The sequence below is a fragment of the Sciurus vulgaris genome (genome assembly GCF_902686455.1).
Source record: "Sciurus vulgaris genome assembly, chromosome: 3".
NCBI classification, from domain to species: domain Eukaryota; kingdom Metazoa; phylum Chordata; class Mammalia; order Rodentia; family Sciuridae; genus Sciurus; species Sciurus vulgaris.
The window spans coordinates 17,589,320-17,604,852 of record NC_136463.1 but is presented as its reverse complement, the minus strand read 5'-3'; the positions used below and the strand labels follow the sequence as shown (position 1 = coordinate 17,604,852).

Here is a 15,533-nt window from a genome sequence, read left to right as displayed (position 1 = left end):
CTGGTATCCTTTATAACTAAAAAAATTTTTTTGAAGTAGGAGATGCAAAAAGATGCAATGTTTATTTTAGATAGGTTTAAGGCCAGCACAGACAATTTAGGGAGACCTGTCTCAAAATTAAAAGTGGGCTCTGAGTGTAGCTCAGTGGTATAGCACTTGTGGGTTCAAATCCCAGTTCAGTGGAGGGTGTATGAGTAAGACATATTATGGACCACAACTTCAGTAACATTACTGTGCCCTCAAATTTAGAGGTTGAGGAAGCAGAACATAGGGGAGGGAAAAGCAGGGTTTCCAGGTCATATGGCAGTTATAATTCTAGTTTTTAGAGGAACCTCCATACTGTTTTCCATAAAACCTGTTATGAATTTACATTCCCCCCACCAGAGCATGAAAGTTCCCCTATCTCTGTATCCTTGCCAGTATTAGTCTTTTTTGTTTTGTTCTGTTAAGGTATCAGTGACTGAACCCAGGGGCATTTAGCCACTGAGCCACAATCCCCATTCCTTTTTATTCTAGGAAAGGGTCTTGCTAAGTTGCTCAGGGCCTGGCTAAATTGCTGAGGATGGTTTTAAACTTGTGATCCTCCTGCCTCAGCCTCCTGAGAAACTGGAATTACAGGTGTGTATCACTGCACCCAGCAAGTTCTTATCTTTTCGATAAGAGCCATTCTGTGTCGCAATGATACAAGTTGTTGGTCTTTTGTATATCTTCTTTTGAGAAATGCCTATCCATTTTGTTCATTTTTTTTAACTGGATTTTTTTTTTTTCTGGGGTGGGGTTTTTGCTTGAATTCCTTATATACTGTATATTAATCTCATGTTAACCAAACAGCTTGCCAATATTTTCTCGCACACTATAGGTTGTTTCTTCACTATTGTTTCCTTCACTGTGCACAAGTATGACAAAATATCATCGGTTCACATCTTTTTTGTATTCATTTAAGTCAATCATTTATCCATTCATCAACAATTTTTAGGGGCTGGGGATACAGAAGATTGAGACTTCTTCCTCTATCTCCCCTAAGCCATTGCTCAAAGTGCTTACATTATTCTAATACTGGAGGCAAAGACAAAACAATATGGAAGGTGTTAAATGGTAAAAAGAGAGACCTAGAGAAGGTTAAGAAGTGCGTACTATTTCCTATTAGGCAGCCACAGTAAACCACACCATGAAGGTAGTATTTGACCAAGTAGATGACAAAAATATGAAAACAAATTTTACAGGTATCTAGAGGGAAAAAAAAGCAAAAGTTAAGATTGGGGTAAACTTGATTTGAAGAATGGTAAGAAATGGATGTGGCTGGAATAAACTGAGTGGAGTTAGTGGAAACTAAAGTCAGAGAAGTAAGAGAGATCTTCCAGGGACTTATAATTAAGTACCTGAGTTTTTAATCTCAGATGGGAAGTCACTGGAGAGTTTAAGCAAAAGGAAAAAAATGATTTGAATTATAGCTTAAAAGGATCAATCTACTGACTGTGCTAACACAGAGAGTGGAGGACAAACAAAACCAGAGAACAGTTGTTTGGATTAAAGTGGCTGAACGCTGAGTATATGTTTGACAAGAGAATCAACCATACATGCAAATGTGTTTGTAGACTGGGAAGGCAGTCAGAGAACCTGACAAGGTTTCTGGCCTCTGCAACTTTCTCCTTAATCTGGTACAGAGTTCTTTTGAATACACATTAGTCTTAATTAAATCAGTATTTGCAAGTATCTGCTCACAATGTATTGTTAGTTGCCACATTGATGTAATCTTTCACACAAAATATTTAACTTATACCTTACCTCATACCAAAGCAGATAAAAACAGCTGAAGAGAGGATGAACAAACATAAAGCATCTAAATAGCTAAAATTCATTCATGCAGGCAGCATTTACTGAATGGCTAACATGTGCAGGGTAGTGTGAAAACTCTAAGAAAATTTAAAAAACAGATTTTACCATAAGAAACTTATTATCTAGTCTTGAGTAAACAAGTAGGCAAAGCATTACAATAACAGTGACATCAGAGTAGAAAAGAAGCAGAGCCTAGCTAAAGAGGTTGATGGAAGTGAGGCTTTAAGATTTACTTGAAATATCCCAAAATATTCAATATTTCATTAAACTGTATATTTAATATTTTATGTTCTTTTCTGTAAACAAGTTGTTATATTCCACCATTAAATTGTTTAGGAAAAGGATTATTCATGTTTAATAGCCATGAAAAGAAAGATTATTATCCAGTTAAGAAAATTTAATAAAGTTCCACTCTACCCTGTCCAGTCAACCCAAACCTGGGCTTCCATAGCATTCTGGGATTCATTAGGTCAATGAGAAATGGCTATGGCCATCAGTATGAGTGGCAACAGCCTCTCTAGAGTTAATGTACTCTGAAACAGATAGTACCTGGCAAAGGACAAAATTAAAGGCCAAGAGTGTCTCCCTATTCTTCACTCCTGCCCTTCGAGTCAGAAACAGGATCATGTGTGGCCTGCCCAGCCCTATAGAACTCACACAGGTGAGTTCTTCTGCTTTATACAAGGACCGATGAAATTTGTAAGGTCACAACTGCAGAAGTCTTTAAACAAAGACAAAAAACAAAACAAAACAAAACAAAAAGCCAAAATAGTACTCGCAGATGAGTTTCTTAAGAACCATCCTGGGTTACCTGGACAAGACACAGCTTTCCACATTGCTTTATAACCCTGATAATATGGGAAACTTAACTCCTTTATAAAATTTGAAGACAAGGGTATAAGCTCCTGCTAATCAGCATTTTTCCATCCAGAGATTTCAGTGCTTTTCCATCTCTTATTCTCAATAACATTTCCATCCTTAGCAACTGATGTGGAATTTCACAGGTCAGTCAGAAGAAGGGATGAAAACTGATACTGTATTAGATGTGGATGGAGAAGAATATTGGAAAGAAAGAAAACTACTTTAAAGAAATCTACTTTATTATCAGAAACAGCTTCCTCCATGTTTTTCTCCTCTTTTTTTATTACCAAGTTTGTGAATTTCAAAATATATGTTCCTGAGAAAAGGACACAAGAGCAAATTAGGTTAGGAAGAAAACACTTTGGAATCAAATAGATGTTAAATTTAGCTCTCTTACTGTAGCCTCTGAACTGTAAGATTTAACTGTGAACATTAAACAAACATACATTGATGGACTTATTCAGTATACACTGAAGGTACATACATAGTTTTCCTTTCTCTGTCATAAGAGCATTTTTTTTTTTTTTAAATAAGTGGACCAAAAAAGAAAATTAAAACAATACCATAGACTGGGGTAAAGAACAAAGGAGTTCCTAGAAATTGCACTGTTTCTCTAGAAAGCAACAGGAATCATTATTCCCAAAAGGGACTCTAAATACCATCAGCCTAGAAGGAAATACTTTTTTTTTTTTTGGGTGGTGGTGGTTGGGGGCGGGGGGGGGGGGGGGGGGGGAACCAGAGATTTCACCCAGGGGCATTTAACCATTGAACAACATCCCAGCCCTTTTAATTTTGAGACAGGGTGTTGCTAAGTTGCTGAGGCTAGTCATGAACTTGTGATCCTCCTCTCTCAGTCTCCTGAGCTGCTGGGATTACAGGTGTGCACCACCATAGCCAGCTGGTAATGTCTAATCTTTGATAGCACAGAAAATGGATCTTAGAATAACCTAGCAGTGGTTCTCAAGTACCTCCTCAAACATCTTTTAAAATTAACACAATAAAGCCTTAAAAAGCAAAAGCCCCACTGTCCCACCCCTCTCCCATCCACAAGACAAATTTATAACTGAACACCTGATCATCAAACCTAGATTTGTCTCATGAAAAGACCCGTACAATTTAGGTAACTGTGGTAAATCTTGGAGCAAAATGGGAACACCATTCACTCTACTAATCACAGAGGAAAAAAACCTCTCATTTCAATAACCTGAAAGGTAACAAAGCACTTAAAGGTGACCACTAACTTGAGCAAAAATTCTAGGGCCTACTCAAACCTGTTTTGGATTCACTTGGATGATGTACTTTGGACCATGCAGAAACTACCTGAACTCTAAACATTCATTTGTTTATCTTTAAAACCGTGCATAACGACAAAATGATTATAGCACAGTGTTTGGCACATACTATAGGTGCTCAAAGGTTTCTATTATAGTCTAGGTAAAAAAAAAAAAAAGAAAAAGAAAACTCCACTGTAATATATCACTGAGGAAATTCCATTGCATATGTGTTAGGCTGGGTTGAAGTATTCCCTCAAAATTTATGTCCACTAAGAACTAATAATATGACCTTATTTGGAAGCAGGGTCTTTGCAGATGTAATCAAGTTATGATGAACCTTTTAGTGTGGGCCCTAAACACAATGTAACTGGTATATTTTTAAGAAGAAAATTTGGACATAGATATGCAAAGAAACAATGTTCATGTGGAGGCAAAGGCAACAACTAGAGTGACACAGCTGCGTCCAAACCAATCAAGGACTGTCAGCCACCACCAGAACTTTGGAAGAGGCAAGATTCTTCCCTAGAACCTTCAGAAGGAGCATGAACCTGAGGACACCTTGGTTTTAGACTACTGACCTTAAGAACTAAAAGAGAATAAATTTCTGTTTTAAGTCATCCAGTTTGTGATACTTTGTATGGCAGCCTACGAAACTAACAGATTTAGCTGGAAAAAAAAAAAAAAAAAAAAAAAAAAAAAAACAAATTATTTAATGATGTGAACAAATGATCTAATCACCAATATTTAAATAATATAATGATTTCATAGTTTTAAGTTTTCTTGACATATTACTTATTGGGATTCTCATTCTAATGTTATTGTCAGAAGTTTGTAATAGACACTATTTAAACTGCAGATAAAATGTTTTATAAAAGATTATCTAGAAGGACATACTTTATAAACCAAGAATCTGAGGCTCATAAATGTTAAGTGACTTTATATGACAAGGTTATATAACTATCTGGTAGCCAAGTCAGAATAAGAATAAGTCTGGCGTTTCTTTAAAATATTATGCCCTGAGTAATCAATATATACACAAAACTCTAAAATAATTATTTTCCAGATACTGGGAAATATCTTAAGAGTTTTTGAAAGTTTCTCCCAATTGCTCTGACATTACCAAGTCATGAGCTAAAGAATAAAGCAGGAGCCAAGAGTGAATTACCTTGGCTAGATTACCTTTTCACACATAGCTACCAAGTCTGTAAACTAACACAAACTGCCAAAGCACTTTTCTCTGAAGAGAGCAGCAAGAACATAAAAGTGTTCATGATCATTGACTGAAGTAAATATGTGTAAAATGGCATGCCTTATAACGTAAATAAAAAGCGTAATTTACATAATCAACAAGGAAAGGTAAAAAAATATAGTTAATATTTTCTAAAAAGTGATGGGAAATAGGATACACATGTAACAAAACTGCTTAAAGTAGTTATGTGCTTCGGAGAAAAACAATGGAATATATAAAAAAATGTTTTGTACTGGGTTAATTTTGAGTTTGTTAGGGAATGTGGGGGTTATGTAGACATATCCAGACATATCTCTCATACTTCTTTGTAATTTCCAAGTTTCCTATTATCTGATCGTCCTTCATCAATTCTCTAACTAAACCATACTTTTTCACACATCGACATCTCGTATCAAGATGCATCTTGCAATTGCTGGTATGCCTAGTTTAACTGAAATAATCTCTCAGTGGTACATAAAATAATAGTGCACCTTACATTCTATGAAATATGATAAACTCATTGGTTGATATGAGTACTGGGGATTGATCCCAGGATCTCAATCAAGTGCTCTACCACTGAAATACATCCCCAGCTCTTTTTATTTTGAGACAGGGTCTCACTTAGCTGCTCAGGCTCGCTTCAAATTTGCAAACCACGGGCCTCAGCCTCCTGAGTAGCACCAATGGGCCTAGCAATCTGGTAGTTATATTAAAAGGAAAACTAATATAACAAAATATATACACATATATAAAAGCACATACATATATCTATGTATAAATGTATATAAAACAGGTGAAGCAACAAATATGAATGCTATGCTAATCTCAGTTGCAACCAAGAGACTCTAGTTCTCATATATATAGAAATTCCCACTTAACTACTGGCTAAAATAGCCTAGAAACAGACACTGAAGAGGCGTCCCTGACACAGAAAGACTGTTTTTTCCTCAGGATGGGTAATATCCATTTATCTCCTGGCTATTCTTAGTCAACATTCCAGTTCACATTCTATAAATCATGCTTAAATTTTTCCTTTGTGAAGATGAACTAAGAAAAGCAAAATATTGGTCACATCTAGAATTTTTAGTTTTGTTCTAGCTAAAATTTTTTTTGGGGGGGAGAGTGTGGTGAGGGGACAGTGCCAGGGATTGAACCTAGAGGCACTTTACCACTAGGCTACATTTCTAGTCCTTTTCTATTTTGAGAAAGGGTCTTGCTGAGTTGCTTAGATCCTCATCAAGTGCTGAGGCTGACCTCAAACTTGCAATCCTGACTCAGGTTCCCAGGTCACTGATTACAAATGTACACCAACACACCCACAGATCTTCTAGCAAATTTGTTAAAGTTAGTCATGATTTAATCTGTTCTCTTTCCTGAGGGAACAAATCATTAAAAAGTGAGCCCTTTGGACTATGTCAATTTTAATATGCTCTAAAGATCTGTTGGAGATGTATACATAAACTCAACATGGGGAGGAAAAAAACTAGAATTGTCCAGTGGAATTTTTAAACATAAATGTTTAAAAGAATAGAGAGAGGAAGTTACAGAACTTATACCGTCATCACTTTGTTCATCTTTTCATTTGATCATCCTTTAACTTCAGGCCTATTAATTAATTTAACCCATACTATTCACAGTAAGCGGTTTTCTTAAAACTATGACAAGCATTAAGGATGAAACACATTTTTAGGAGTAGACATTGAGACCCAGCTATCAGTTGTGAAGCTACATCACATCAAACTAAGAACAAAAAAAGACACTTTGCAAGAATGTAAAGCTCCCTGAAAGTACATTTTTTTTTTTAAACCACTGTGACCCTTCTAGAGAGAAAACTGGTGCTACACAGTAAACACTTAATATTTGTTGAATGGATTAGTTTCCTGTGCAAATTTCTTTTCAAGTCAAATTCAAACTGAGCAGAAAGCTTTCTCCTAAGCTGACTTTTCAAGACAAAAATCTATGTAGTGTCACTATCAAAAATAAAAGATGTAAGGTAGCTTTTATCAGTCCTTCACAGACAGGGAAATATAGGAAAATAAAACTCATAATCAATGTATAAATTTACCTCTACAATTGTTTAGGCAAACCCTACTTTTTCCTCAAGCAAGCAAGAGAGGCTTACAATAAAATAGGGAACAGCTAATCAAAAAACCAAGATGATGAAAATTCTCAAGAGACATCACCATTTTTCCATAAACATAATGAATATGACAGTCAATGGCTTACATTAATTATATTGTCTTTTATTTGGGGTGAGTCTTCTGTTTGCTCAGATACCCACATTGTTCTCCTCTAAACACACGTCAATTAAACATTACATTCTAACCCTGTTTACTCAAGTATACTATCCAACATCAGGCCTGCAATATCAGATCATTAGACCTTTTATCTCGACATAGTGAAAAGTTACTCAAAGGGTGGGAGGGGATAAGAGGAAAAGGGAAAACGGTAGTTTTTAATTTGGCTGAAAAACATCAGATACTGATCCCTTACCTTATTAGCACGAATCTGTTTGTAAATATCTGTTTGCTGACGAATTCGATATTCCAAGTCAGAAACATGAGCCTGAAGCCAGTTCCAGCGGCTGACAATAGCTGCTCGGTCTGCAGCCCATCTCCATTCTGACCTGCGTCTCCTAAAAGGAAATAAACTGAGTGAAATCCAAGAGTAGCAGTAGTAGCTACACCAAATCAGATGAAGGCACTTATATAGACTAACTCTTATTATCAAGAAAAAGGCAAGATGGACACACATAACCCATACAAAGGACACTTGTGGGATAAAACCCTTCATGTAGATACTTCCAAAATTAAGTGGAACTGCCTTCATGTACCCTGACCCTAAAAAAATTCCTCTAAAATTACCTTAATTTTTCTACTTTAAGACATATATGAAGAACAATTTCTGTAAAAAATTCATCATAAAAAAATTTTTTAAAGCACTACTCATACAAAACTCACCAAAAGGTAATACTACACAAAAAATCTTTACAGATAAATAATATCTGAAAGATATAAAGATCTATACAAATGGCAATATACATGTTTTTAGTAAGGCAATTTTCATATATCTATAAATTCAAAGATATCCCATGAAATTTTCTACAGGGTTCTTCATGCAAGTTGACAAGCATTTAAAAGTTGACACAGAAAAAAGGACCATCTGAAAAGTAAAGCATGATATGGATTTAAATTACCAGATATCAAGATTCACTGTAAAGTTATGGTAATCAAGACAGTATAAGATGGACAAAAGACCAATGGAACAGAATACAGAGTCTGAAAACCTAAAACTGGATATATAAAAGATATGGCATTCAAAACAAGTGGAATTTGAACGAATTAGACTGAGCTTTTCAACACAAGGGATTAAAATGGCTAGTTCTTTACATGAGAAAAGTAAAATTAGTTTCTTTCTTCATGACATAATTCCCTAAGTTTGGATTTTCAAATTGCTTTTTCTGCACAGCCAACTTAAAACACAAAAGAAGATCTTTAGGATTTAAGAGCAGGAAAGAATTTCTTAAATAAGAAACAAAACATGACCTAAGTTTCAATATACAATAAAAGATTTAATTAACAAAGTTAAAACGTAAGCTACTGGTTGGTATGGGATATCTGTAACAGACATAACTAAAGATCAAATAATCAGAATATATAATAGAACTCCAGAAATAGGCTGGAATTAAGAGACAATCTTAATTCACATGAGAAAAACTCAAAGGATCAATACAAACATGCCGAATCTTATTAGAATTTGGTTAAAATATTGAGATACTGTTTTACACTCAAACTCTGATAAAACTCAGTGGTTGATAAAGATATGGAAAACAGCAATCTGTACACTGCTTGTAAGTGGTTATGATTACTTTTGAAGAAAATTTTGGAAATATCTGGCTAGGTAGAAAATGTGCATATTTAACCATTATGAAACTGTGTTTCTGAGAATCTAACCTTTACATCTGCATGAGAAAATAGGTCCACAGAATTTGTAATAAACCAAAAATTACAATCTAACTCTGCTAAAGTATATAAACTAATTTATTTCTTTAAAAATTTTTCCTGTAGTAATAAACACAAATATTCAGCTCTACACATCAACATGACTAAATTTCAGAAGATAATACTGAATGGAAAAATCACATAAAAACAAAAGTATGTATGTATGAATACTATTATAGGGAATGGAGTGTAGCTCAGTAGTAGAGTGCTAGCCTAGCGTGCTCAAGTCCTGGAGTCAATGTGGGGTAAGAGGTGGGATAAATACTATTATAGGTATACACCAATAGTAAAGGAATGTAATGAAATATTGTTCGGCAATTTAATTGCTTCATGTATCAACATGACCATCAATCAACAATGGTGGAAAGGAAAAAGTACATGAAAACTAAAAAACAAGGATTGTTACTAATATAGTTAAGTAATAAATGTATAAAACATACATAGAACTGATATAAAACAAATTCAGGATCAGGGTCCTTATCTCTGGAAAGGAAAATAAAAAGTTGGAGTTTAGCTCTACTTACAGTGTAACATTTGACTTCTCAGAAAAATTATGATAGAAATGTGGCAATTTAACATTCTTTAACTATTAGAAGGGTATATCTTTCCTGCTATATTCCGTATTGTTTGTAATAAAAATTTACTACAAAATTATTTTTCTACTACCAATTAGAACATACATGCCTACTACTAAAAAATTCAAGTAATACATGAACTTTAACATAATCCATTGATTAATGTCAATAATAAAACTGGTGCAATAACATTAGAAATGAGTACTTAATCATAACAATAAAAAATAGCAATGGTATTAACTTTTGTATGGTTCTCATAAGTCATTCAGATCAACCACTGTGATAACGTATTATACAATTATTTATCTTCTTTTAGAAACATGGCATTTTATAGTTTCCTAATTCTGGTGGAATAATTTTAAAATAAAATGATACATTCTAAGTAGTTAAGGGCTTCAGTGTGGGCTAGTTCTGACCTGAATTCAAAAGCAGGCCTCAAGAGAGCAAAAATAACCCAGGGAGCCTCCCCTTTCTAAAAGACATAGCTAGTTACCCTTCATATCCTACTCCCAATTTAAACTAGACTTAAAGGCTCACCATCATCCCATCCTGCAAAATTTCTAGCTTTTATAGGTTCCATTCATAAGGCTACCATGGTACCAGGTCCCCAACTATCACTGCTGGTCTACTCTTGTTGACACTGGTCAATCATATTACATTCCCTAGATGAACTCCCCTTGAATAAACTCAAATTTTTTTTGTCACTCCTATGTTCACAGCTCTTTCCCTTTTCAAATTTTGTTTTCAAGGAAATAACACATTCACCTAGCAAGTCCCAAGATTTCAATTCTGTGACTATTTCATAATCTAGAGCTTATATTTCCTTTAATGAAAGAATGAAACTACAGATTGTCCTATAAATAGGACACTTGAACAATACAATTTCCTCAAATACTCAGTCTTTTCTAATATATTTTTTGGAGTATGAAAACACAGGACACAACTGTCAAAAAATAACAAGTAGCAACACACTAGAGTTTATCAGGTAGTAGGAGTACAGTATAATACACATTACTCTTTAGTATACATTGTATCATTGACCTATTTGTAAGAAGTTCCTTTGGAACCCTGATCATGTGAAACCCAGTGCATTCCTCAAAATAATAATCTTGTTCTAGAAACTACTTTCATGAATACATTTCTAATATTACATGTTATGTATATAATTTTGTTCAGCTTAAATATATTTAGTAAAAGTAACTTGCAGTGAAGTTTATGCACCTTTATAATGAATTTAAAAACATTTAAATTTAATGAATTTAATCAATCACCTATTACTTTTCTCAATAAAAACAGGTGTCTAATAATAATAACTTATTTCAAAGTTACCATAAGTGGTATATATGTTGCTCAATTTAAACTTATAGGTGGTTCATATCTGGAATGATGGAACAAAATGGGAGACAAATATTGCGAAAGACAGTAAATGAAGTCAAAAAGGTAATAATAAAATTAACATCCACAGATGAAACTGCTTCAACAAATTGATAGTAAATAGGCAAAATATAATCATACAGGAAAACCAAAAGCAAGGACAGACAGCTTGTTGGCAAACTTATGCTATTTCTGCCTTGGTATCCTTGGTGGACAAAAGAATCATGAACGTAGTTCATAAACCTTCTCATGACAGTGTTCCAGGACACCAATACTCCAGATTAGCAGGAAAGATGAAACTTATTTTTACCTCTAAGTTTGGATATATATATTTTTTTAAATAGACAAAAGATTTTCCTTTCATGTGCGCATGGCGGGGCAGGGTGTGTGCGTGTGAAGCAACATACTTTAAAAGCTATTAGGACAGGTATAGTAGTGCATGCCTGTAATCCCAGCAGCTCAGAAGGCTGAGGCAGGAGAATCACAAACCAGCCTCAGCAATTTATAGAGGCCCTAAGTAACTCAGACACCCTGTCTCTAAATAAAATACAAAAAAGGGTTAGGGATGTGGTTCAGCGGTTAAAATGTTCCTGGGTTCAACCCCCAGTTTAAAAAAAAAAAAAAAAAAAGTCCAATTTCCAACACTGCAAAAGCACAACAAAAAACTGTTTTTGAAAGTCTGAAAATACAAAAGAGGGACGTACTAGGGAGTACTGGCCAAACTATATTGTGCCTGTACAAATATGAAAACAAATTCTACCATTATATACTACTATAATGTACCAATAAAAAATGCAGGGGGAAAAATACATTAGGAAAAGTTAATTATTTAAAACATTTTAGTTCACAAGAACTTTGATACATACCTTTATTCTTTGGTAGTAATAAAAATCCCTTTTCAGTTTTCCTAATGTTAGAAGTAATAGGCCTAGGGTTCTATCCCTAGCACCACCAACATCAAAACAAAGTAACAAGCCTAGTATTCCACGTGTATGATAAACAATACAAACTGAGCCTTTTGATAATACTTTTTGGAGATTGGTTGAAGAAATAATCATAGAAAGCAGCAATAAAGAAATATTACTAGCAATCTTCACCTTATGAACAGGTTTCATTCTACAAATACATCTGTTATATGCTGCTGTAGAACTGATTTTCAATAGAAAACTATCACACTGTTCTTCTATAATGTTCAAACTCAGATTAATTGTAATGAAAAATGGAAAATCCCACCCCAAGGGACCATGAAGTATCTTGTGTTTAAAACACCAGCAATATGAGCAGAGCGCTGAGCTGTCAGCAAACATGAGACGTATGTAAAGTCTGGGGTGATATGTGATGTTACCATACCCCAGTGGCAGAACAGAATACCACAAAATATTAAAATCACAAGAGTAAGAGTTCCCTGCTGTACCTCTTTTTCCTTAACAAAAACAACAGAACACACAAACTCAGTTTGTTAAAAGAAGGTAGATTCTTCCCTAATATTAAAAATGTAAATTTGATACTCTAATAAATTATGGCTCAAGAACAGCCGACGCTGATTTTAACATGGGGGATATTCTCAGTATACGAACTTAAAAGAGACGGATTCCAACACTGATAATTTTTCAACTATTTCCATTTGCCTGTCCCATGCTAATAATTAGTGCAATTGCTTTAACTGTCTGAGCAGTATTTTTTTGCTGTGTGCTTTATTTCAGTTTGCAACAATTTTTTTAAAATGTAAATGAGAGCAGATCTCTCTTTTTTTAAACTTCATTTTATTTTTCATGTGGTTCTGAGGATAGAACCCAGTGCCTCACACATGCCAGGTATGCACTCCACCACTGAGCCACAACACCAGCATTCACACCAAAATTCTGTCCACATGTACTATGGTTGACACCTGGGTAGAAATTCTCTTTAACTCTTATTTTGCTTTTACAAAGTTTTTATTGGTAAATTTGCTTTGACTGAATGTGCTGTGTAAAAAATTCATTAAAAAATTCACACTATGAGTTGCTTTTCAGTTATCTAAATGCAGTAAAATTGTGTACCAATATTTGTTTTGTGATGCTACATAAATAGTAAATTTTAATGTCAGCTATGCGTCAATATTAGTTTGTATTTGTCATATAAATAGATTTCCTTAGATGTGTGAACTTACACTTTTAATAGTTATTTTTATAGAAGTAGATTACTACCTGTCTAGAACTGAAGATATTCTGCTGAATCTAAAAATATATAGTGTACTGTATTTACTTCAGCAACCCCCACCACGAAGTTCTTTATAAACATTCTAAAGTCATACAGTGAAAAGTACTTTTTTTCCCTTTGCAAATAAAAGGCTCAGTTTACACCTTAGTTAATGTGGAAATAATTAAATTTTTAAAATGTTTTCATTTTAAAATGAAAATGTTTTCTTAAAATCCTCTTGAATGGTACTATTAATGGAAATATTTCATTACAAGACAATGAACAGATCAACAGAAAATTTTATGTAAGGAGATTTGACCATGTTTTAAACATGGAGTCCAGGCTCCTAGTTTAGTGGAAATTATCCATTGACTCCTCAAAGGTGTCAATGATATAATCTTTCCTACTGCACCATAAGAGGAAATGGTTTGAACCACTTAAACTCAGAGATGATCACCACTGATTTTGCTAACAGAGAAGTGCTAAGGAATGCAGTCATTTCTGCTAACAGAGAATGAAAAATAAGATTTTATAATAATATACCCCTTTCATGCAACTTATTAGTAGACCGTGAATTCACGTGATTATTGTATTGATTCTTTGTACTTTATAAACCCTATCTTCAACACCCATAGCACTGCCATAGACAGCAGTGGAAAAAATGCTTTTTCTCTGAGATAAACTACAGCAAAAGCTATTGATTTATCTAAAAGTAACACTAAGAGCTAGACATGGCAAACACCTTGACCTAGTGTTGCTTCTAATTAAGTCACCCAGTTCTATTGCAAGACAGAAATTTGTACAAAAGTCCAGTAGAACAGTGCCAGAAAATTTTAATGGTTTCATTAAAGTAACAACAAACATGCCAGAAAGACCTGAATGAGTAGTCATTTCATTTTTTTATTGTTTTCATATCTAGCTCCAACTTCTCTTTTTAATTTAACAAAGGTTTCATTAAAGTCTTCAAACTCAGAGTAAAATGACAGTCTAAATGCTCAATCAGTAAGCTATTTCACAAGAATTATGTAGGCAAGGAAGTCTGAGACATCTAAATTCTGAAATCTCCACGTTGTTTAGATCATTTATAATACAAAAAGAGATTCAGCAAAACTGAATCTGTCCCCAAATATTCAAAGCATACAACTGCCAGGTTCCTAGTATCCAAAGTAAGGGTCACCAAGAGACAGGAATCTGGGAATTACAGACTCAAGTAGGGGTGGGGGTGACCCATAAGTATTCATTATAAAGCACAAAAGCAGTATGAAAGAAACAGAGGACAGAGCAGGAAGAGAGGTTCACACCAAACCTTTTATGATCATGGACAAGTAAATTGACCTTTGGAAATAACAATATCTACCTCATGGGGTTATGATAGCCATAAAGTTCTGCAATTCTAACTGTAATACACAATGTATATATTAGATAATGATAATTTATTTCATAAATATAACCTTGGATTTCAATTCCATATATTCCAAACCACAAGAAGAGGAAGGGGGTGGGGAGAGGAGAAACAACAAGATGAAAAGAAACATCCAACAGACAAATTAAAGAAGTAGAGGTATTTTCAGGTAGCATCAGACCATATTCTGAGTTTGAGCTTTGGGCTTTATAGTCACTTAAAAGAAGCTCTACCCTAAAGGGTAAAACCAAGTAGTCCATTAGAATAGACATCCTATGTCAGGGGGTGGTGGCACAAGTCTGTAATCCCAGCTACTCAGGAGTCTGAGGCACAGGTCTAAGGTCAGCCCAGGCAATTTAGGGAGACCTATCTCAAAATAAAATAAAAAGGGACTGGGAGTTTAGCTCAGTGGTACAGCACTCATGGGTTTAATCCCCAGTATGGTGGTGAGTGTTATGAGTAAGATATATTATGGGTCACAACTTCAGTAACATTACCTCCCCCCCACTTCACAATGGTTTGAGGATATAAAATATAGGGGAGGGGAAAAGAACTAAATTATCTAGCACTAAACAGCCCTTATGTAAAATAAATCCCAGAAAAACAAATTTAAGACAAACATTCTTTTAGCACATTCGCATCTGTCACTCTAATTAGGTTACATCAGCTTTCTGCAGAAGTTTGTAGCAACAGGAAACAAATGTACCAGAGTTGCTTCTAAACTGCTGATTCATCCTGATGGACTCTTGGGATTGAAAACTTAACCCTTTTTGTCTTACTGTTTAAACAGAATATTTCTGCTAT

At 34.5% G+C, this 15,533-nt stretch overlaps 1 protein-coding gene across 1 annotated transcript in view; it reads right to left on the bottom strand.

The window, feature by feature from the left end:
• KANSL1 (KAT8 regulatory NSL complex subunit 1) overlaps window positions 1-15,533 on the bottom strand; it is a 160,650-nt gene that overhangs the window by 59,415 nt on the left and 85,702 nt on the right. Inside the window, 1 exon segment of the mRNA XM_079134947.1 lies at window positions 7,693-7,834. Coding sequence (XP_078991073.1) covers window positions 7,693-7,834 — 142 coding nt within the window.